Source organism: Octodon degus, unplaced genomic scaffold, assembly GCF_000260255.1.
Source record: "Octodon degus isolate 3935 unplaced genomic scaffold, OctDeg1.0 scaffold00010, whole genome shotgun sequence".
NCBI classification, from domain to species: Eukaryota; Metazoa; Chordata; class Mammalia; order Rodentia; family Octodontidae; genus Octodon; species Octodon degus.
The window spans coordinates 4,470,314-4,495,538 of record NW_004524586.1 but is presented as its reverse complement, the minus strand read 5'-3'; the positions used below and the strand labels follow the sequence as shown (position 1 = coordinate 4,495,538).

General features: G+C 37.6%; 1 protein-coding gene across 12 annotated transcripts in view; it reads right to left on the bottom strand.

The window, feature by feature from the left end:
• LOC101572068 (ligand-dependent corepressor) overlaps positions 1-25,225 on the bottom strand; it is a 178,657-nt gene that overhangs the window by 84,513 nt on the left and 68,919 nt on the right. For all 12 annotated transcript variants that reach the window (XR_002819827.1, XM_023708852.1, XM_023708842.1 and 9 more), the window contains 2 exons: positions 12,702-12,767; positions 11,773-11,852 (listed from right to left, as the gene is read on the bottom strand). Coding sequence is in view for 9 of the 12 variants with exons in the window: in XM_023708852.1 (XP_023564620.1) it covers positions 11,773-11,852; positions 12,702-12,767 (146 nt within the window). In the remaining 3 variants the exon portion in view is untranslated. The remainder of the gene's footprint in view (positions 1-11,772; positions 11,853-12,701; positions 12,768-25,225) is intronic.

The window sequence follows — 25,225 nt, the reverse complement described above, 5'->3', positions numbered from 1 at the left end:
TAAGAGGGTAGGGAACAAAGAGAAAGCCTAAACCAGTGATGGCAAACATTTAAGAGAAAAGTGCCTAAACTGCAACTGAAAACTGATTTATTGATTGAAAAAATGCCAACAATGCAATTAAAACACTGAGGTTTTAGTTTAGAAAAAATAGCCCATACATTAACATGCTTTGTCTTAAAAGAAAAACAACATGCATGCCACAGGTTTGCCACCAGTGGCCTAGACCGACACTTGTGGACAAAAAGAAAAGACTGATTCAATATAAAATACTAAAATTAAAATATTGAGGTATAATGTGAGAACACATTTTAACCAAAATTTCTGTACAACTGTATTCTAAGCTTATTCATAACATTGACTAATTACAAGAATCCCCTTAAGCAACACACCAAGATTTATAGACTCACCACAGAATTTTGGAATTCAGGGCCCAGGGAGATAGCTCAGTAGAATAAGCACTTGCCTGGCAAGTGCAGGGTCCTGAGTTCAATCCCTGGTACCGAAAGGAAGGAAGGAAGGAAGGAAGGAAGGAAGGAAGGAAGGAAGGAAGGAAGGAAGGAAGGAAGGAAGGAAGGAAGGAAGGAAGGAAGGAAGGAAGGAAGGAAGGAAGGAAGGAAGGAATCTTGGAATTCAAAGGTACCTTAATGTCTATCCAACGCGATGCTAACAAAAACATTTTTTTTTAACTATCTAAGACTTTAGTTTTTCATGCTTAAAAATCACATTGCTAAACAAGGCCAATTATGTTCATTTTCTTGCAAAACAGCTGGGCATGGTGGTGAACAACTACAATCCTGTCATTCATGAGGCTGAGGCAGGAGGATCTTACAAGTTCAAGGCCAGCCTGGGCTATACATATAGCATGACCCTGTCTCAAAAAACCAAAATGGTAGCTTTTCTGTTATTGGCCTATGTAGGAAAAGGAAAAAACAAAAAACCTCCACAAGAAAACAAAAATTGAGCAACAATCCCAATCAGAGCTGTATTAAGCATGCATATGCATAATATATACACACATACACACACACACCCCTCACCTTCATATCTCATTCTTTGCCCTCACTGTGAAAGTTGGTAGACTAGGTGCTTATAACATTCCTGCCTTACAAATTCCTGTCCCATGTAACTCCTGCATTTAGAACTGTGTTTCCTAATTTTAAGAGCAATCCTGAACTATTGTTCAGTAAACTAATTTCTTGTTGGTTCTCTTATAATCTTACCTCATAACCATACCTTTCCCTTAGTTTTAATTTCTTTCTCTCCTCCAGTTTCTTGAAGAATACAAGTATTACTTAAGCTTCTTCCTCCTATAAAAATCTTAATTTGCTTTATCCATTCTTTCTATAGTCCTGTTTTCTTCATCATTCCTTTTGCTAACAACTTTTCACACTAGTACTGTACACCCAGTTCTTAACTCCTAGTTACTCATTAATACGGTCAGACTTTTGTCTGGCTCCCGCAATTAGTATACTTAAGAAACTATTTTCTCAAAGTATGTTTTGAAGGAATGTGCTCAACCCATTAGGAGTTTCTATAGTGCAGCAAACACGACGACTTATTCTCTACTTATTATATGGCATAGGGTGCTACAAGATATCTAATGCAAAATGGGCAATTCACGTAATCCATTATTTTTTAATTTTTATTTTTATTCTTTTGATATAGGGTCTCGCCAGGCAGTTCTGTAGCCAGGTCCCTAGCATGCTATACTAGGGAACAACCTTGGGTCCTTGCACTTGCCAGGCAAGCGCTTAGACTGCTTTGCTATCTCCCCAGTCCTTAATCCATAATTTATGTCCTTTCCAGTTTTATGGTTCTTCCTAATTCCTAAATGATGGTATTCTGTGAATCCCAATATTCCATACTTTACTCCTCAGATAAAGCATCTGTGCAGGCATTCTTTACCACATGTATTCTGAAATCCCCTAACGAAGGATTCATCTCAGAGCTTGTATTCAACTCAATTTAAATAAGCCTATTTGCTGGACATTCCCAAATAAATTTTCATTTTCACCACAAACTGCCTTGAGGTAAACAAATTCAGTGTTCTCTCCATGAACGTCATTCCTTTTCGTCACAGTCACCTAGGCGTAGAGCTTTAAACCACTAGTGGTGGAACTATAGCACATGTGTGTCATTTGTTTTTCCTTTAAGACAAAAGATGTTAATGTATGAGTCTGTTGTAAACTAAAACCACAGTGCTCGGGTTTTGCTGTGGCACTGGCACTCTGTGATAAGTGAGTGGATTTTGGTGGTGCCATCAGTGGCTTAAAGTCAGTATCGAGTATTATTTACATATTTACATAACCACTAAGTTTTCACACAGATCTCGTCCTTATGCATCTTTACAATCATGACTCTAGTTCATTTCTTAGATTAAATGAACCTCCTGTAATTGTTACTATAAATAACACTGCCATCCTAAAAACAATTGTCAAATCAATTACTCTAAAACAATGATCTGGGGCTGGTGAGATGGCTCAGTGGTCTAAAGCACCCACTTAGAACAAGCTAAGCTTAAGCAAAGCACAGGGACCACAGTTCAATTCCCCAGCACCACATGCCAGCCAGCCCCGCCCCCTGGTGGGCTGAGCTGGCCACACACACACAAAATAAATAAATAAATAAATAAATAAATAAATAAATATTAAAAAAATAAAAATAAAACAATTATCTCCTGATATGCCAGGTGAGTTTTGTCCTATCTCCTTGATTAATCAACTTAACACTTAAGCAACTCCAGTATCATCTACTGTACCTCTTAACTGCTATAATACTTTACGAATATTTTCTTGTATTACACACTTTCTTTTAAAACATTACATATAAGAATAAAGGAGGAATTTTATTTTTGAATGTTCCCTACCTACATAAAAACTTTGGCTCTGAGTGTATAGAATGGATTATTTGGATCTTCCTGTAGATTACAGGCTTAATTGCTTTAACCATCCAAGGTCTCCCTAATATTCCACAAGCAAGGAAGGATCAGATCTTTTCTGTTATCTTCTCTGTTGAATCACGAAATCAGACATTTAATAAATTATTCTGAGTCATTGGTCCAGTGGTTAACCCTGATCATATAAAATTGGACAGAGGAGAGTAAAGTACCATTTAATGGTTGCTCTGCCCCTGTTCATTCTCCAGATGAATCCACAGGGGGGAAGGGGTGAAAACCCCTCTTACGATATGTTTTCTTGAACCAACAATGATTTACTCTATCAAATAATTTTTCTTAATCTTCCTAAGTATATGTAAGGTCTTTGGAAATACAAAGCTGAATCCCACAATTAGATTTCTACAACTGTATCTAATTTTTTGGGCAAGGGCAGGTAGCACTGGGTACTGAACCCAGGACTTCAAAGGTCTACTTAAGCACTCTATCACCATGGTACATTAAGCTCAGTATTAACAGTTTACTCTGCTTTATATAACCTTTTAATGCGCTAAAAGACCCAAAACGTATACATTAAAAGAATATATCTAAACTTTTTTTTTTTTTTTTGGGGAACGGGGGATTGAACTCAGACCCTTGTGTTTGCCAGGTATCATATATATACTATTTCTTAGTTCTAAATGGTGCTGAATATTCCATGATATAGATTGGCATGGTTTGTTAAACCATTCACTCTGTATGTGTGTATGTGTGTGTGTGTGGCTGGCTCAGCCCATTCTGGGGGCGGGGCTGGCGTAGCATGTGGTGCTGGGGATCGAACCATGTTCCCTGAGCGCTTGCCTAAGCAGGCACTTTAGGCCACTGAGCTATCTTGCTGGCCCATACCGAAACTTTTAATTAATACATACTCAGTGAACCGAAGAAAGCCTAAACTGTTCAGCATAAGCACAATTTAATGGAGTAATAATACGAAAAATACTATAGTTACATGACTCTTGAGCTAGTTGGGCATCAAAGAATATTTACATCTGCTCCAACCATATCACTGCCTAATTACAGACCTAAATGCTCTGCTTCGTTCAGAATTGCACCTCTGGCCTCTGCTTGTTCAGAACTATGTATTCTGCAAAACTATAGCTCAAATCCTAACCATTATGGCTTGTATCTTGACACCCCCCTTCCTTAAGGCCTTAAGCAGTCATAGGCAGGGCTTTTTGAAGGTGCCTGGGTCTAGGGTGTGTGATGCTGGGATTGATTCATGGTACAATGCTAGGATTACGGGTGTAAGTGCTATCAGTCTAAGGGTAGACATCCTTAAAGATAAAATATGAGACACAAAGAGGGCCGTGGTTGCTTTTGGATTTGCTTCTCTATTTGAATGGTTTCTTCTCTGTTATACCCCTCTGCTGTATCACCTGCGTTGGAACCAGCCAACTATAAACTGAAACTTGAAGCGTAACTTCTATGAGCTGTGAGCTAAATAAGCCTTTTCTCCTTTAACTTGAGAACCAGTTTTTTTTTTTTTTTTTCTCAGCAATCAGAAAAGTAATTAAGGCAGTAACTTCTTAAAACATCCTTTTAATGTGGCAATTTTGTAAGACTTAAGCAAAAACTTAAGCAAAAGCTAATTTTTATATTTTGTTGTACCATCCTACTCTCCCTTGGGCTGAGAGATATAGCTCAGTGGTAGAGAACTTGCCTTCCATGATCAAGGCTAATAACCTTTTGTTACTGTTGTATCTGTTCTTTATACTATCAACAACATGTACAATCAAATGAAAAGTCTCATGAGATGGATTTTTAAACTTAGACACAGAAAATACATACAGATGTATGTGTATTTTAAACATGCTTCACAGATCAGATAACTAAAAGGGGAAGCAATGACACTTGTAATACCAAGATACTTGGTACCAAAATTTAGTATTTTTATTTAATTCTCCAACTAAAAAAATACAATGAAGACTTCTTGGAGAAATCCAGGGCTGGCTCATGTTACATAGACGGTAACCCTAGGACCTAGTTCGAACCAACATGTCTCTGTCTCTTTCTGTCTGTCTGTCTGTCTCTCTCTCTCTCTCTCTCTCTCTCTCTGTACTGGGGCTGAATCCAGGGTACCCTAGCAGTAAGTTGTGTCCCCAAACCTTTTCATTCATTTTTATTTTGAGATAGTCTTGCTAAGTTACTCAGGCTAACTTCAAACTTGTGATCCTTGTAGCTCAGTACTGCATGTTTCTGGAATTAAAGGCGTTTCTACCATACCCTTCACTGCGGAACATATTTTAGTGCCACAGAGTAATTGAGAGCTTTTAAAAATGATAAAAATAATAAAGAACATACTCAAAAGGACTCAAGGGCCTATGACAATCTGAACTAGAAAATACACAAAGATTGTCTTAAATTTCATTCTACAATATGCAATAAGGTAAAAAGATAAATACAATCAATGAGAGAAAAATTCATTCTTATGGAATTCCAACTAATAATGGTAGAGGAAATAATAGTTTTTTTTTTTAAATCACCATTTCATCAATATACAGTAATAATTTTTCAGGAAATATTTATCAGTGCATCCTAAAAATTTTAAGTAGTAAAGAAACAATGTATTTAGAAATTTTCATTTTTTTTCTCCATAGGATACCTATTATGTGAAAAGAGGGTAAAAACTCAGGAACCTTATGGTAGAGAAAATGACAGATACCTACCTTAACTAAATAACTGAAGTATACACAATATGCTCTCCGACATAGTATAATAAGGATAATACAGTATCAATCCTTATGAAATTCCTACTAAAACATTCACAGCTTAACTTCAAATCATGAAATACCATTAAATCCAAATAGAGGGAGATTATACTAATTAATACTACAACCCTCCCCTTTTACCCCCCCAATAATACACATTAAATTGCCAATATTCTCTTTTTTTTTTTTTTTTTCAGGGTCTCATTATGTAGATTGGGCTCCTAGTGATCCCCCGATCTCTGCCTCCCTAGTGCTGGGATTACAGGCATGTGCCACCACACCCAGATTCCATTATTGGCTCAGCGTGCCCAGGGGTGGGGCCAGCGCAGCATGAAGTGCCAGGGATCGAACCCTGGCCTCTGTGGTTACCTAAGCAGGCACGCAGTCCACTGAGCTATACTGCCTGCCCTAAGCTGCCAATATTCTTTGTAACTCAATATTCTGAAAGGCCAAGAAAAACTAAGAACTGTGTAAGACTAAAGCAGACATGAGGCCCTGAGGAGTGGCGCATGTGCACACACACATATACTCAGAATACTCCATGAAGCTGAGAAAGGAAAATCACAAGTCTGAGTTACACCTGGGCCACTCAGGGAGACCTTGTCCCCCCAAAAAAGGGATGTAGCTTAGTGGGGAGGCCTTGAGTTTAATCCCAGTACTGGAAGAGGGTGAAAGATGAAAACAAAACACAAACTAAGATCCTACATTGTCTTCTGAAACAGAAGAGGGACATTATTAAGGTAACTGGTGAATTCTGAAAGGTTTGCAAAATAGATAATAAGACATCAATGGTAAGTTTGTAGATTTTACTACAGTATTAGTTACATAAATATTTAACCTTTGGGAATGTTGGCTAACTATATATGAATGTATAAGAGGATTTTTGCAACTTTTTTTAAAACTTAAAAGTAGCTTTAAAGGACGCTTTAGGAGAAATTTAAAACTTAAAAGTATCTTTAAAAGACGCTTCAGGAGAAAGTTCAAAAGCCTGATGACAATAGGTAATAGAAAATAAGGAATATATAGCTGGTGTTATGGTTTGTGTCTAGTTGTCCCCCCAAAGCCTCATGCAGTCATGGGTGGGGACTTCTAGAGTTTGAGATTAACTCATGATCCACTGGGATTATGGGTCTTAGTACTGCTGGGATTATGGGTGTGAGTGCTACACCCAGTTTAGGGGCAGATAGCCTGAATATAACATAAGAGAGACAGACTTCCTCTTTTGCTGTTTGCCACCACCATGGAAGGTTGCCCACTGCCATATGCCACTCTGCCTTAGAGCTGGCTAAGTATGGACTGAAACCTCCAATAATTGTGAGCTAAATAAATCTTTCCTTCCTTCATTTTGGGTGTCAGGTATTTGTCCCAGCAACGAGAGAAGAGTAACTGAGACAGATGGCACATGTAAACACTCAAAAGAGCTATTAATGTTACAATTTTCCAAAGTTACATACCTCCTGACTGTTTAGTTACTCAATAAATATTAAGTCTCGAGTACTTTTTGCCTTACAGAAAAATAAGAAAGAAACAAGCAAGCAAGCCAGGCAGTTAGGTAGGCACTGAATCAGAGATCAATCTTCATACTGTTAAGACTGGTTTTTGACACTACTGTCAAGCACTTTTCCCCTCTGAAACTATAAAACATTGACTTCTGGGCTGGTGAGATGGCTCAGTGGTCTAAAGCTCCTACTTAGAACAAGCTAAGCCAAGCAAAGCACAGGGACCGCGGTTCAATCCCCCAGCACCACATGCCAGCCAGCCCCGCCCCCTGGTGGGCTGAGCTGGCCACGCACACACAAAATAAATAATTTTTTTAAAAAATACTTTAAAATAAAAAAAAAACATTGAGTTCTGTTTTACCTTGTTTCTCAATTCCATTGTTTCTGCCCCTAGTGTTGCTATCACACTGTAATACCAGCCATATGACTTTATCTATTAGCTAAATCTGTTTGGCTTTTTACACTTAATTTATACAACTAGGACAACTTTAATTCTGTAGGGTTGTTTTGAAGATTACTGCTAACACATAAAAGTAACTGGCACAGAGCAGTTAGCTGCCTATTGCCTACAAATTAAATTTCTAACCTATGGATCAACAACCTTTTCACTACAGCAATCCCCTTTACTTGTCAAGCCGCTTTCCACTTTGTTATCCATAGTCAATCTTGACCCGAAAGCACAAATTTCTAGGAGTCAACCTTAAATTTTTTGCTCCTTGAATGCCTTCAGGGCACTTTTGCATGGCTGGAGTGTTGTGGGGATCAAACTACAGCAAACTGAGGCTGCCAGCATGGGCCCCCATCAACCTTAAATTTGAAACTGTGCATTCTAAATGCCATCAAGTCTCTCAGTAATTCACCTAGGACATGAATCATCCCTTTGTACATGTACATACTATTGCCCATTAATCACTTTGTAGCTCTTTCAGTTACTAGATTTGAGTACTGCAGTATCACAGAGCTTGTGTTCAAATAATCCTTATTTTATTCAATAGCAGTCCCAAAGTGCAAAAGTAGCACTGTTGGCAATTCCAGTATGTCAGAGTAGCCATAGAGTGACTCTTTTATGTAAAAAGATGGAAGTTCTTGACTTAATAAGGAAAGAAAACAAAAAACACATCTGTAGCTGCTAAAATGAACAGCAAGCAAATCATCCATCCATGAATTGTGAAAAATCAGTAAGAAATTGATGCCAGTTTTACTGTTTGTTGCACCTCCGAATACAAATGTTACCATGTATGATAAATGTTTTTCCTTTTTTTTTTTTTTTTTTCCTGTATTTTAGGGAAGGGTCTACAGGGTGCTCAGGGTCTCACTACTAGATTGGACTCATAATGATTCTTTTGCTTACAGCCTCCCAAGAGCTGGGATTATAGGCGTGCCACCACACCCAGTCTCAATGGCTGGCTCAGCGTGCCCTTGGGGACAGGGCCAGCATGGCAACAAATGTTTTGATAAAATGGAAAAGCCATTAAGTTTGTGACAGGCATGAACAGAATATGTTATTGTAATTGTCTATTTTATTCTTACTGTTACTAATCTTATTGTGCCTAATTTGTAGATTAAACTATCAGAGGTAAGTATATACAGAATATAACTACATATAAGCTTCAATACTATGACTTTTCATTCATCCACTGGGAATCTTAGAACAAATTCCCTGCAAAGTACTACTGTAATCTCTATGTGAGCTTTTGTTGCATTTCCTAAAGAAATAAATTTGCATTTTATGCCTATATATTTTAAAATGTAACTATAAAGGATATTTTTGGCTTATCGATTCTTTTGTCTCTCTCTCTCTCTTTTTTTTTTTTGTGGAACCAGGGATTGAACTCATGCCCTTGTGCTTATTTTATTGAGCTATCTCTCTGGCCTCTAGGCTTATCAATTCTAATAGCATCAATATTCACTAAAAACTCAACTAACTAAAAAATGAACAAATTCCACTTCTTTTTCAAATATCAGACCATTATGTTTAACTGCTTTTCCAAACACTACCTAGATTATCTCATGCCAACTTCACACCAAGAATTTCAGTATTCTCAATACTGCCACCTATTGGCTAGCACCATATTTTCTACATACGGAATAATTTACATATGGAATACTTTCCATATTTTAATCTTCAGATGAGATGCTTCTAATATAACTCTTCAAAACTAACAAGAAAAGTACATCAATTTACACTAGCTAGCTCTTTCCTACTTTTCATTATATATGTCTGACTCTCTCTGAAAAATAATGCAAAAGACAGCTAGTTCTAATGAAGGAAACAGCTTCTTAAAGCTGAGCTGTTGAATGGAAGTATTTTTTCTAGTTAGAAAACCAACCAAAAGCAGAACTCCAACCAGTAAGAACAGGTTTTAAATGTGATACTGTTTCATAACTTCCTATTTCTGCATTTTCTCATTAAAATAATCATACATTATTTATTCAGTTGGCAAAAGAAAACTCTCAATCACATTATATGAACATACTACACTTTTTTTTTTAATTTTTTATTTATGTGTGTGTGTGTGTGTGTGTGTGTGTGTGTGTGTGGCCAGCTCAGTCCACCTGGGGGCGGGGCTGGCTGGCATGTGGTGCTGGGGGATTGAACCGCGGTCCCTGTGTTTTGCCAAGCTTGTTCCAAGTAGGTGCTTTAGACCACTGAGCCATCTCACCAGCCCTGAACATACTACACTTAATTACCAAACAGAATGGTTCTCTTCCCAACCTGATTTGAGAAAAACACAATTGTTCTTTCTTCCTTTCTACCAAAATTCCTACTAAATGACTTGTTTAATAGCTCCAATAGGCCAAAATACACATACATACATACATCAAGCTTAAAATATGAACTTTGACTTCACTGGTAGTTTAAATTCCTAACAACGTTGCTTTATTTTTCTGGTCTCTCTTTTCAACCCGTATTAAATTTCACTAATTTCCTCATCAATTTAATGAAAATAGACCATTTCAGAGTCATGACAAATTTTTCATGAAGAATATAAGAATATAAAAAGAGGCCACAAAAGGTTAAAAATAAAAAGCTCAAACTGGCAATATGATGGCTTTCATATTTTACATGATAAAAGACAGTTTAATCCAGTTTTCAGGGGCTGACAATATAGTCAGGAAGACAAAATTCAAATATACAAAAGAATAAACAAATTAAGGCAGAATATTAATTGTGAAACAACTGGTATAGATAATATTTGTTGCAACAGTGTGAAAGATGAAACCTCAATAGATGCACTGGTATGACACAAGGGGGAGACTTAAAGTTACAGAGCACAAGTATACAAATGAGTAATCCAAAGACTAGTAAAAACATGTTGCATAAAACAAATGTTCAGACTTCATTTTTCAGGTGTGTAGATTAGTTGGAAGGAAACTATACAAAACAGTAGTGGGGGATTATTAGAGGGAAGAAAAAGAAAAATATGCCCTGAATTGTAGGGAATTACAGAAGCTCTAAAAGTTAGCCTGCGGAGCCCAGAAAGAAAACTCACTTAAAACAAGTACAGAGCTGGGGAGAAAGCTCGGCAGTCTAAGTGCCTGCCTGGCAAGCACAGGGACCCAGATTCAATTCCCAGTACTGCATGTCATTCTGGCCCTGGAACCTGGGCACACTGTGCCAGACACCGAAACCAGGCATGGTAGCACATGCCTGTAATCCCAGTGCTAGGGAGGCAGAGAGGGGAAGATCACTACAAGTCTGAGCTGTGTAGCAAGATCCTGTACCAAATAAGTAATTTTTAAAAAATTAAAAACAAAATGTTGAACATTAAAAAAAGACCAAATATAGCACAATATTTTCACATTATTTCAAAGGTGACAGCAGAAGGGAAGGCATTTAACCTGGTAGCAGTATTTCACAGACTGAAGAAAACAAAGAAAGACTGATCGTACTATTTTAGTAGTCCAGAAATAATAGTGGAGGTCTGAACTACAGTGATGACTGTGGAAATAAAAAAATGAAATGCATTAGTGAGAAGAACTCATCTGTCAATGATCTGAAGCTACAGTATACAGAGGGGAAAAAGGAATCAAAATGTTCCCACCAAAAGAAATATTGTAAAAGGAAACATAAGATAGCAAACAATTATTTCAACAACTGAAAATTGTATTTAACATTGAAGTAATAAAACTTCATAAATCCAAAGACTCAACAACTGAATATCAATAGCACTCATACCCAGATATTAAAAAGAAAAATCTTAAAGATTTACTACACTACATCATAAATCTACATGAATTACCCACTGCTCAATTCACAAATTATTCTCTTTGTACAAGTGACTCCTATTTGTGTAATTTTGAGTGTTAGTTCATTATTTTGCCTAGTGCTAGTTCATTATTTTCCCAGTATATGTTGGAATACAAATTTCTCCACAGGCTAATAAACAGACTGGGAAACAGTGCAAAAAGAAAACTCAATTGCTATCAAACTCCTTATAAATTTACCTCCCCTCCCCCTTTTTGTTTGGCTGAACCAGGGATTGAACTCAGGCCCTTGCGCTTGCCAAGGAAGCGCTTATTCTACTGAGCCATCTCCCCGGCCCTCCCCTAATTCCTTTAACAAAAACCATTTTTTAAAAGGAAACTTTGACAAATACTATACTAGAAGTTTCATGCGCTTCTTGATTACCTTTACTTTATCTCTTCTCAAGCAACAGAACAGACAATTTTCATCAAAAGTCCAATCAGAAACGTTTTCAGGCTCACACTCTATAAAAATAAATATACTAAATTAATAACCATAAAAGATTTTTTCAGAAAATCGGAACTAATTTCAAAAATATTGTTTAATGAAAACTTCACTAAGTAGTAGATGTGTTATATATCTGTCTTAAACTTATTGTGGCTCTGACACCTATTCCATCAGTGAAGTATAACCTCAGACAAGTCTTCAATTTCTTTCTTTCTTTTTTTTTTTTTTTTTTAAATTTTAGGGAAGGGTCTACAGGTTGTTCAGGGTCTCACTACTAGATCAGACTCATAGTGATCCACCTGTTTACAGCCTCCCAAGAGCTGGGATTACAGGCACATGCCACCACACCCAGTTTGAATTGCCATCTCAGCACGCCCCAGGGGCAGGGCTGGCAGAGCAGGCCCTGGAATCAAACCCACGACGCCTGTGCTTGCTTGCAGGTGCTTTAATCTGCTGAGCTATTTGGCTGGCCCTTTAAATTTCTTAACTCAAGAATTTTTCCTTAAGTGAGACATGGTGGCACATGCCAATAGCCCCAACACTGGGGAGGCTGAGGTAGAAGAGTCAAAACTACAAGCTCAGCCCAGGCACTTTGAGACTGAAAAAATTGAAAGGGGTGAGCATGTAGCTTAGTACAAAAGGCTCTTGATTTCAAACCCTAGTAATGGAAGGATGGGGGAATAAGGAAGAACTTACTATATTCCTAACCGCTCATTAGTTAGTATGTGTCAAAAACTAAAAAGATGCTTACATGCAGACAATTTTAGACCACATGAAACAATAAAATGGAGACAGAGCCTTAAATCACAAAGGTTTATAAGAAGATATACCAAGAAGAATTTGAAATACCAAAATATTTTTAATACCTTTAAATAAACTGAGATCTTTCAATAATGCAGGTCCAAACAGCCCTTCAAGAATAGTTTCAAACCCTGTAAGAACAAAGAAAAAAATCATTATTACAGTAATATTCACTATAGCAACAGTTATGAAACATGATGGTATTTTCTTCCAATTCAAGTATCTCAGATTACTACTGAAGGGATGCTGAGGAAGTTGACTGACAAATCTAGAACGTACACTTGCTTTTTGTCAGTGGTTAATATGACACAAATTCATAACAAATTAGAACAAAACAGATACCAGAAACAACCAGTAAAGGCATGGCAATTCACAAATTCTCTTACTAGTCTACAAAATTTTTACATAAACTCTCAAGTTTTGTTTTCTTTTTTTTTTTTTTTTTGGTACAGGGTCTCACTACACAGCTTGGACTCTAGTGATCTTCCTGTCCTAAAAGGCTCAATGAAGAGCCAAACTGTTCAGACTAGGCACCTGCTTAGTCAAGCACAGGGACCAGGGTTCGATTCCTGACACCACATGCAGCATTGGCCCCGCCCCCGGGTGTGCTGAGCCAGAGACAGAGTGGACAGAGCCCAGGTGTGGTGGTGCAAGCCCGTTATCCCCACGCTGGAAGGCTTGAAAACAGGAGGATCACTACGAGTCCAAGCTGGAGCCCAAGCTGCATAGTGAGACCAGGCACAAAATACATTTAAAAAAAAAAACAAAACTAAAAAAAGAGCCAAATTATTTCAAAACTTCACAACTTTCTGAAACACTCTACTTTTCTGAATAGCAACTGAGAAAACAAATTTTTCAAATTAATAGTTTCTTAAAAAAATATTCACTGAGAACTTTTCTTTCATACACATACCTCACAGTATATTTTAGCCAAAAAAAAGCCCTTTGTAATTATTTTACACTGTCACAGTAACTACTTGCTAGGTCCCTTTATAAAGACAAAGTCCACTAATTATACAGTTAAAATATCTTCAGTGTGTCCAGGGCTGGAATTATAAGTGTGCACCAACAACTATGCCTAGCCTATATATGAATTTTTATTTGTAAAAAAATTACACTAATTCAAAATACTATTGACTGCTGGACCATCAGGACTACACATATAGCCATTTCTTTACCATAAGTACAATCAAACATAAAATACAAAGGAATTGGAAGGTAAGGAGTAGAAAAGATGGTCCCTACAAAGTATCTGGGCAACAAGAATAATGTAATATAAGAGATTTCTTTCTTTTTTAAATGTATTTGGTACAGGGTTGCACTATGTAGCTCGGACTCGTAGTGATCCTATTTTCAGCCTCCCCAGTGCTGACTGGATTACAGGTATGTGCCACCACACCTGGACTGGATGGCTGACTCAGCACACCTGGCAGATAGGGTTCACATGGCATGTGGGGGGATTGAACCCAGATCCCTACTCAACATATTATCAACTGAGAATCTACCCAAGACTAAAGCACAGAATGAGTAGGAATGGTGAACAGTTATCTAGTGCTTTGGTTTAGAATTTCCTTATCTTCAGAATTCAGAGATCCTTGCCTCCTTCTCAAAAAAAATCAATTGTCTAAGGTCTCCTCTACTTTCCACCATGTGCAAAGTACTGCCTATATAAGTATTTGATAAACTAAAACTTATCACAAGCCATATAAGCCCTGTCTTATTTTTCTTTTCATGCATTTATGTCTTTCTCTTTCAGAGACTTAAGAAAAGCTAGATCTTTCCATGTGCTACAATGTTTCTCTTATACTAGAACCTTTCAATTCAAAATTTCTGCTTTTGACATAATCACAGAGCTCTGGAAAACTAAAAACAGAAACTGAAAATTTTCCACAAATGCCTTTCATTTAAATCATAATCTCTACTATTTCTACATCCAACCAAAAGCCAAATTAAGGAAAGTAACAAGATAGGTAGATACCAAACAGTCAACTAAGGTCAATTATGATTGATAGCCTGTTACTTTGGACAAAATAACAGTTCATGGGGCTCTTGGAAATGTCTCTTCTGAGCTAATATGGAGACTAAAAGCATGTGAGAAGTGCTAAGAAAAAGAAGTAAATTTTTGTTTTTTGTTGCTAAAATATACCTGAGAACAGGTATCTTATGTTAAAAGCTCTTATTTAAAGAATGTATAAAGAAAAATTCATGGTTCTCAAGAAAGAGAAATTCAAGAGCACGGCACTGGCATCTGCTCAGCTTCTGGTGAGTGGCTAGTGCTTCTTCAACTCCCAGCAGAAGACAAGTGGGCAAGAGCAAAAAGAGAAAACCCTAAGTGTGGACTTTCTCACAAGTCCAGCAAGAGATAGACCTTCTTCAAAGTGAAAAAAGGTATGAGGGCTCATTTATGAGCCCTGAGATCCAAAAACTTATTACTAGGCTTCACCTTCCTAAAACTGCCTCCTGAGAAATTAAGGTTCAATACATGAAGGGCCCCTGGATCTTATAGTCAGTTTGGTGGCCAGGATAATGAAGTTCAATCTTCAATTAAGTATTATTTTATAAAATATCAGTTTAAAGGTGTTTGCTGGTAGCAATCAACTAATGGACAGTTTCATCTTTTGCTTAAAATTCAAGATGTTTAACTTGCATTGAACTTCCTAACACCAAAGTTTTTGTATATAGTACAAAAGCTTGAGATTACATAATCTTTTATCCTCTATTTGTCACTTCTATACGAATGAACTTTTCTATTCTAACTTTTCTACATAATGAGCACTGTTCACTGAAGACTCTGCTCAGAATGGCCATTCCTCCCAGTGTTAAGTAACTACACTCGTTTTAGCACCCCCCCCCCAAGTCTGTCCCACATCAGACCCTGCGGGATCTCATCTGCTGGGTCACTAAGCCCTGCTGGCATTACACAGAACAACGAGGAAAAGACCCAACCAATGCACTAGAAAAACAACTTAATCCACACTAATGACCCAAACTGAAACAGTTACAGAGGAATGGCAACTCCTGAGCTCAACACAATAGCAACAAAAAAATTACAAGAGTACAGTACTGCTACAGTTAACTTTATGTAATTATGATTTAGTACATCACTAACATTTGCTTACATTTCTCTCCCCTGTGAATAGCTAAGTATCATGCATAAATGTTGATCATCTTTATTTTTTATAAGAGATTTCTATAAACTTTATAATGGTATATCTCTACATATAATTTTTTTTCCATATTTAAAAAAAAAGTATCACCAAAGTAGACCCAGCCCATTTCAAATCAATGTTGTTCAAAGGCCAACTGTACTATACTTTCATCGCTGGTTCAGTGTACCCTTAGTCATAAAAGAAACTTTTACTACAAAATTGTATGCCACTTTGCACAGCACTCTCACATATGCTGTGTTACTAAATCTCAAATATAGAGGGCCGGGGAGATGGCTCAGTGGAATAAGCGCTTCCCTGGCAAGTGCAAGGGTCTGAGTTCAATTCCTGGTTCTACCAAAAAAAAAAAAAAAAAAAAAAAAAAATCTCAAATACACCAAGAGGCCAGGATTATACTCTAGAAATGATGATGCATTTCTCAGAGTTCATAATGTCAATGTGAAGAATAAAAGACAGAAATCATGGGGGGGGGGATTAGAAATGAGGCTGTCAGGACATTCAATACATGTAAACCAGGAATTACACAAAAAGAAAAAGCAAAAACAGCTGGGCATGGTGGCACATGGCTGTAACTGGAGCACTCAGAGGCTAAGGCAGAAGGATCTCATGAGTTACAGCCTTACATGGGCTACATAGTAAGTTTAAGACCAACCTAAGCTACATAGTGAAACATTGTGTGGGTGAGGGAAAGGTAAGAATGTTGAAGATTTTAATTAAATATGTAAGAATCAGATTGTAGCAATGGTTATAAAACTGGGAATATAAAAATTGGTCAACTCTATATATACCTAAAAGGATGAGTATAAAGTACGTAAATTATTTCTCAATAAAGCTGTTAACAATATAAGCAGTCTTGCATTTTTAGTAAATATTTCTCAGGTTTTAAGAAAATCTAGCTTAAGAGAGTTAATCTAAGGGGACACGAGGGGGGGGGGGAGACTGAGGGAGAGACTGACCGACTGACCGAATGACCAACCGACCAGAGAAATGGCATCACTAATCTGCTCTCCACAAGTCAAAAAAAGACATGATTCTATTATTTCCCAAAGTTATTGAGTCTTCCAGTGAGTTCATTTTACTTCAGAAAGATGCTACTAAATCTATTCTCTTTTCCATCCATAAATTTAGGGTTTTGCCATTTCCCACCTTAACAATTACAATATCCATAGTAACAGCAGTTATTAACAGCTTTTGCTTGGTATCATGCAAGCATTTTATGTCATGTTAGGAACTTCATACTCATCGTAACAAAATCTTTAGAGGAACATTGTAAAACACAGATTACCACTACCTAGTATAAGTGAGAAAACTTAAAATCATATCAGCTAAACCATTCCCAACTACAAAGAAATTAAAGCCAGGCTAACAATTCTAAAATGAACGATTTTTTCACTTTATCATAGTACCAAATAATGGTTTTCTTAAGGTTTTAATTCACCTTAGTATTTCAATATTCCCCATAACCACTATCTCTACCACCACTCTATACATAACTACTAAACTTTACTCAAATATTTTAAAAATATTTAAGTAAACACAGAAAGACTTCAAATCCTGGATGACAGGCAAGAACACAGGTCTGATCTCCTACTACCTACCTTTCCGGTGTCTCTTAACATTTTCTCTCCCATGCTCTGGCCATAGTGATTTGCAAATCATTACATTCTTGTCAATGCTTCCATGTCTTTTAAGCTCAGAATGCCCTCCCCCTACAGCACTATTCAGGCAACCCTCAATCTAGCTAAATTCTAATGTATACTTTATCTTACCCCACAAGCCCTAGGGCAGAGTTAGGAACTTCTCATAGTGCTGAAGTTATACTATTTAAAAATAACATTTTACTTATTTGACATTTGATTCACTAGATTTACAGCAGAGAACTGAAGCCTGCCTGCCTGTTTATTTATTTGGCACAGGGTCTTGCTATGCTGCTTGGACTCACAGTGATCTCGTCTTAGCCTCCCCAGGGAAGGGATTACAGGTGTGACCTACCATATTCGGTTTTGGCCTGGAGGTATGCGGTACTGGGGATCAAACATGGGTCCTTGCATTTGCCAGGCAGGCACTTAGACCACCGAGCTATCTCCCCAGCCTTATTCTTATCTTTAGTATGAACCTGTTCTTTAGAATCCTCAAGTAAGTGTTCAAGAAAATGTTAAAAGGATGACTGATACATTAGACTTCATAAATCAATCAAACAAACAAGATAACTGAGATTTGATAAGAAAATGATGACTTTCTGCTCCACCTCAAGTAAGTAAGTGTGCTGCATCTCTGGGCTAAAACTAGAACTTATTTTTTTTTTTTTTAATGTAGTTAGTACAGGGTCTCACTACAAAGATCGGACTCAAGTCATCCTCCTGTTTTCAGCTTCCCAAGTGCTAGGATCACAGGTGAACACCACACGTGCCCAATCTTAGTTGCTGTTTCAGCATGCTGTTTCGGTATGCCCAGGGGGCAGAGCAGGCATAGCATGCTAGGGATCAAACCCCAGTCCCTGTGCTCTGCCCAAGCAGGCACTTTAGTCCACTGAGCTATCTGGCTAGCCCTAAAGCTAGAACATAACTAAAGGTTCTTTTGACTGGCCCAAATAGGGTAACTTTTTCTTTTGTATAAAGCAGTGATTACATCATGTAAAAATAAATTAAGAATGGGTCCTGAAAAATAGTGATATTATTAATAAAGAGACAAGACGGGTATATATTCAGTAGCTACAACAATACCAAAATAATTTCAAGTTTATACAATGGCATAAACAATATTCCAAGATATTAAGTAAACCAAAATCACAGAGAGAGTAAACAGCTAAATCAGATGAATTTAGGTCTTTTGAAATCCAAAGCCAGTTTTAGTTCATTTTATCAAAATGTACTGTGTAGAGTAATTATGCTCAGAAAGAAGCCACTTACATGCAAACTTGAATTTGATTAGGGATGAGCCAATTCTATCAAGAGTCCACAACCTGTAGGTCCCAATTCCTTGCAAGACCTTGGCCATTCCCAGGCCAGTAAGTCCGTATGAGCATTGTTTAAATAAAATATGCTTGTATACACACCCACTCATTTGGACATGTTTTGACACTAACAATAAAAATATATATCAAAATAACATTAATTGTCTGGGGCTGTGACTCAGTGGTAGAGAGCTTGCTAACACACACAAGGGTTTGGTCTCCAGGACCACCAAAAAAAAAAAAAAAAAAAAAAAAAAAAAGCAATTTCCTAGGACTTTCCTGTCCTTACATACTTTCGTAAAGACATAAAAAGCATAAATTGCAATGTGGTCAATATCAATGCTTTGTTGGCTAGGGAGATAGCTCAGTGGTCTAAGTGCCTGCCTGCCAAGTACAAGGACCCAGGTTCAATCCCTGGTAACACACACCATGTCACCATGCTGACAACAGAACCCCAGCACTGGGAAGGCTGAGACAGGAGGATCACTACGAGTCCAAGCTGTGCAGCAAGACCCTATACCAAATACATAAATAAAAGATTAAAAATGCATATGTACCAATGCCTTGGTTTTTGGTTCCCTTTTGAGGAAGAAGTTAAAGGAAACCTCATACTTCTTTATAGAGCTAAATAAAACAAAACTGGAAGGTGAATATTTCTTTCTCTTTAGGGAAAATGGGAATTTCTGGAGTTGAAAGCATAGATATAAAAACGAAAGTTCTCAGGAAAAGGGGGTGTTCCACTTCTTTCACCCCAGCCTACTCCTTCAACTATTTTTTCCTTTCTTTCTAAAAGTAGCCCCAGTCTGATGTGGAAAGTTTTACTAAGAAGTATGTTTGCAAGACATGTTTATATTCCCGTAGAGAACATGCACACCTTAATTTCTTTTTTCCATCCCTTTCTCTTCCCTCCCCCATCCATTCATTTCTCCATCACCTTTCTTTTTTTTTTTTTTTTGGTTCTGATATGTTTGCAGTACACAATATTTACATTCTTAATGTGAAATTGATACACGTATATAACACATCTTAATTTTTTTGTCCCCTTCCTCTTTCCTCCCTTGAAACTTTCTTCCCCTCCCATTTACAAGAGCTCTGTTTTTTTTTTTTTTTTGTGGTACCGGGGATTGAACTGAGGACCTTGTATTCTACTGAGCTATCTCCCCAGCCTCATAACATCTTTTAAAACCTTTTTATTTTATTAAAATGTTTTCACCAATAAAGTTTATAGTCATCTTTAAGAGAGAATATTTACACTTTGATTTTTTAAATTCTCCATTACTCCCCGACTCACCTCCCTCCATCTCTAGATCCCCTTTCTCTATTATTATTTTGATTAATATTTTCACATCATGTACATTTACTTCCCCTTTCCCTCCCTTCTTTTCCCACTCTAGGTCTCTTAGACCCCCCTCCCATTTGTGTAAGATGTCTACCTGCTTCCTTCTATCAATCTTTTATTTTGCTATTTACACTTCACTTTACTCAAATGAGACATGTCATACAGTATTTAATTTTGTGTTTGTTTTGCTTCATTTACTATAGTTTCCAGGAATATTGATTTTCATACAAATTTATCCTTTATAGCTGAGTAGCATCCCATTGTTGATCCTGTTTTCTTTATCTATTTGTCTGACAGATATACAGGCTGGTTCCAGGATTTAGCCATTATAAATTGTGCTGCTATAAAGATTGGTATGCTTGAACTACTGTAATAAGATGTTTTTAGCTCTTTTGGAAAGATACCTAGAGGGGTGATAGCTAGGTCAAATGGAATTTCTAATTTTAAGAAACCAAAATGTCTAACATCTCTGGTCATTACAGAAATACAAATTAAAACAATACTACATTTTAATCTTACATCAGAAAGAATGGCAATCAAATAAAATAATAATTAATGCTGGCATGGCTGCAGTGAAAAAGTAAGCCCTTCTGTACTGTTGGTGGGAATGTAAACTTGTACAACCATTATGGAACTTTGTATTATTATGAGGTTCCATAATAGTGTGGGTTTTAGGATTACTTATATGAATAATCCTAAAACCCACATATTCCCTAAATAACAGAAATATCAGTAACACTTATGTTATATGTAAGTCAACAAATCAATGTTATTGAGGATTACAGTCTCCCTCTCTGCCCACTGACCTTACCACCACAAGAAAAAAGTGTCCTCACGGTTTGAACACAGCGTCTCCCACTACGGTAGTACTGCCAAGGTTCTGAATGTTAAAAGGTTGGTCCCCAAGACAGCACCACTGAGAGTTGTTGGTGAGACTTAGGAGATGTGAAAATCCTCAACAGGTGTATGTCCTAGAAAGGCACTGTGGCTTCACACTGGCCCACACTAAATTTTGTTTATTTTGGTTTTTTGGTTTTGGTTTTTTTGCTGGTACCTCACTTGTAGTTCAGGATGGCCTTGAACTCATTTATGTATTCAGGCTTGCCTCAAACTCAGGGCAACATTCTTGGCCTTAGCCTTGCAAGTGCTGGAATTACAGCATCTGTAATCCCAATCTCTGGCTCCGCTTCTCAGCTCATGTGTTAAATGGTCTGTTCTGTGTGCCGTGCTGTGCTTCCCTCCCCATGGGTGCGTGACAACAGGGCTGGCTCAGTTTTAAAACTAGACTAGAACCTTTAACACTATGAGCCAAAAATAATCCTTTTCTTTTCTCATGATATAATGATAGGAAGCTACTAATACATACTTATACATATTTTTGAGAAATACTACGATACTTGGGTGTCAAATTCCATTTGTTAAAAGCTCTAGAACTGAGTATATTTTTCCTACAAGAAATAATGGATGTTGGGCATGGTGGTACACACCTGTACGTCTCACCACTGGGAGGCTGAACCAGGAGGATCACCAGGAATTCAAGGAGACTACACAGTGAGACCCAAAACTGACCTGTCTCCAAAAATTACCTTATAAATTCAAAACTTAACTTATAAATCTATTTTTTAACCAGAGCCTTTAACAAATTTTAGGGTCATTTCTTGCTCTGACTTGATTGCGGTTCTCAGTTTTCCTCTTAACTTTATTGCTGATGTCACTCTTTGAAGCCATGGTTATGCCATCTGACACAACATGTAAACAAAAGCACAATGATGGATGCTTCAGCACATTAACACAAACATTGCATCTTGTCTGGGCACTTAAGGCTGAAGCACCACCCCTTTGTGTCTATGGTGAAATGAAGAATGGCTCATTCTCAGCCTGTAGAGGTTTTTTCAAGTCAGACTTTTACTATGAAGCAAAAGATTAAGAACACTGAGCAGATTTTTTTTTTTTCCCCAAACTTTGCTATCTGAGTAGTGGAAAGTTCAAGCTTGGAGCTATTCAACAACTGATGACGCAAAAGATTGTATTGTTTTTGAGCCTCTTTTTCTGGTAGATTATAGAAGTATTTATGTTTTTCTTATAAACCAGGCAGCAGAGATACAGCTGTGAATAAAACAAAGTCCTTATCTCAAAACTTTAATTTTCAAAAATGATACAAATAATGACAATAAATGATGTGCAACTAAGGGTAATTACATGAATAGAAAAAGAAGTAAGAAGGTAATGAGACCTCTCACTTAAAATACAGAAACATAGGGAGGCACTGAAGAAATCTGCTACAGTGCTGAAATTCAGATACAATTTAAGTGATCCCCCACAGGTTTGTGGCCTGGAAGCCTGGGGACCAGTGTGGCAACACTGAGAGGTGGTAAGCTCTGTTAGGACCTAGTAGGATCCTGTGTGCTTCCCGTGCCACAGGAACGTGTTCTACGATGGAGTTGCTGTAAGCAAGCCTGGCACTTCTCATACACCTCTTTTTCTTGCTTCTAAATGTGCCCCTTCTGCAGCAGCTGGTTCTCTTTTGACTTCTCTGCCATGCTTTGAGAGACAAGGGTCCCTTGCCAAGATGCCCATGTCAAGCTGTCTGGGCATCCAGACACCAGAATCACGAGTCAAATAAACCTCTTCTAAGTTAGCCTCGGCTGTTCTGTTATAACAATACAAAATAGAATAGAGCAGTAGAAAAAAGGGCACCATTTCTGAACAATGAAGTGAGAAGACAAGTCTTGCAGACACCCAAAATAGTAAAATATGATATATATGACAAATAGCAACAAGGCCGGTATGGGGGGCTGGGGAGAGAGCTCAATAGAATAAGCACTTGCTTGGCAAGTGCAAGGGCCTGAGTTCAATCCCTGGTTCTGGGGGAAAAAACAAAACAAGGCTGGTATGATCTAAACAAATGGTAAGATAGAAAATGGGAGATGAGGTCAGACATCTAAAGGCAAGATTATACAGGCTATAGTAAGAGGACTGGAATTTGTTTCATAGCAATCTACTGCAGCTGTATACTTGGGTTCGGAGATAGGGGCAACAAAATCATACTTACATTAAGATTACCAGATATATAAGCCAGATATGGTGGCACACGCCTATAGCCCCAGCCCTGAACTACATAACCAGACCTTGTCTCTGACAACAGACAAACCTAACACACCAAAACCAGATGGCTGCACAGACTAGATTAAGATAAAGTATTATCAGGAGACTCACATAGGGATTTAAGTCAGAAACTTGCTGTCCTGAAGGAGCAAGGAACAAAGAACAGAGAGTAAGGAAACTGGACCCTTGTAATTCCAGCAAGCTGGATACAAGGTAAGATTCCTGGAGGTGGTGTCCTATCTGTCCTTTGTTCCTTTACCTGGGAAATTACCAATTAGTGATATATGTAAACTTATATGTAAACTCCAGTTTGGTGAATGCTGGAAGGGGATGTAAATAACACCCTGCTTACACCAAATTAGTTATGCACATTCCTAAGCCTGTTTATAGCCCTCAACAAAAGTGAGAAGTTTCAGTGCCTCCAGGCTCACTTAGAGAGAGACTAAACTCAGTGAGACCTCTGAAGCCATAATTAATCCTATCTTGCTCTCCTTTCTTTCTCTCCAGCTCTTACTGATAACATACAACAGACTTCTACCACAACAGCCTTGACAAAAGATAGTATGGGTTAAACAGTATGGATAGCCTTGTGGGTAAGAAAGTAGTGCCTGGATACAGGATATTATTTAGAAGATATATTATATATCTTGTCTTGATGATGCACTAAATGTATAACATAAGGGAAAGGAGTAAACATTACACTTAAGTTTAGGTCTGTGAAATGGTAGTGTAACTTTCCTGAATGGTTTAGAGTGGACGAGAAACAAGTTTCAGAAAGAAGTCTTGATCGTTTTAGACACTTTAAGTATGAAATACATCTTAGAAATCAAAATGGGCTTATGCAGAAGGCAACTAGACAGGTGAACTTGAAGTTAAAGACACCAGACTAGAGAGATAATATTTAGAATCAACAAAATACAGACAGAATTTAAAGACTTACAAGTAGATGAGACCATAAGTTAAAGAGGACAGACAGAGCAAAGAATAAGATTGACTACTACAGCAATCAACATTTTTTCCCTCTGCACTTAGGACAGGGTGTTCACGGTCTCACTGAGTATATCGGACTCAGTGATTCTCCTATTTTCAGCTTCCCAAGTGCTGGGATGATAGGTGTGCGCCACCATGCCCAGTCTCCATCTCCATCTCCATCTCAGTTGCCCCGCAGGCAGAGCCAGCATGACACACTAGGGATCGAACCCCAACAGCTGAGCTCTGCCTAAGCAGGTCCATTAGTCTGCTGAGCTATCAGACCAGCCCAAGCAATCAATCAAAAAGCAAGGGAGGAAGGGGCTGGGGAGATAGCTGAATAGAATAAGTGCTTGCCTGGCAAATGCAAGATCCTGAGTTCAATTCCCTGCACTGAACTAACTAACTAACTAACTAAATAAATAAATAAATAAATGTGGGGGGCGGGATAAGGGTATGGGGAGGATGGGGGATACCAAAAAAGCTAGCTTACCTGAACTATCATATATGGTACTACAATTAAGGTGACCATACATCTTAGCAGATGCCCATTCCACATTTGAAATTGAGCTTGAAAACAAATCTCTTTCAGTATAATCATATTTTAATAGGATCATATATTTCAATATATAATTTTTACATATTTTATAATTTATTCCACTCCCAACATATCACATAAGGCATTACAAAAGATAAAACAGTATGTCTCCTTTTGTAATAAGCTACAACACATTTTAGAAAATTGTAATTTGTACCAGTTTTAGTTAGCTGTCAGATACATATAAATAAACATGAACAAACATGTTTTATGTATTTATCTAATTGTACATTCAGTGTTGTATTGAATGTAAGGAAAACTTATTACTCTAAGAAGTAAAAAATGTAGTAGTGTGTGTGTGTGTGTATGTATGTATGTATGTATGTATTTATTTTTTGGTGGAACCGGGGATTGAACTCAGGCCCTTGTGCTTGTCAGGGAAGCACTTATTCCACTGAGCCACCTCCCCGGCCCAAGATGTAGTAGTTAAGAACATGGATTCTTTTTTTTTTTTTTTT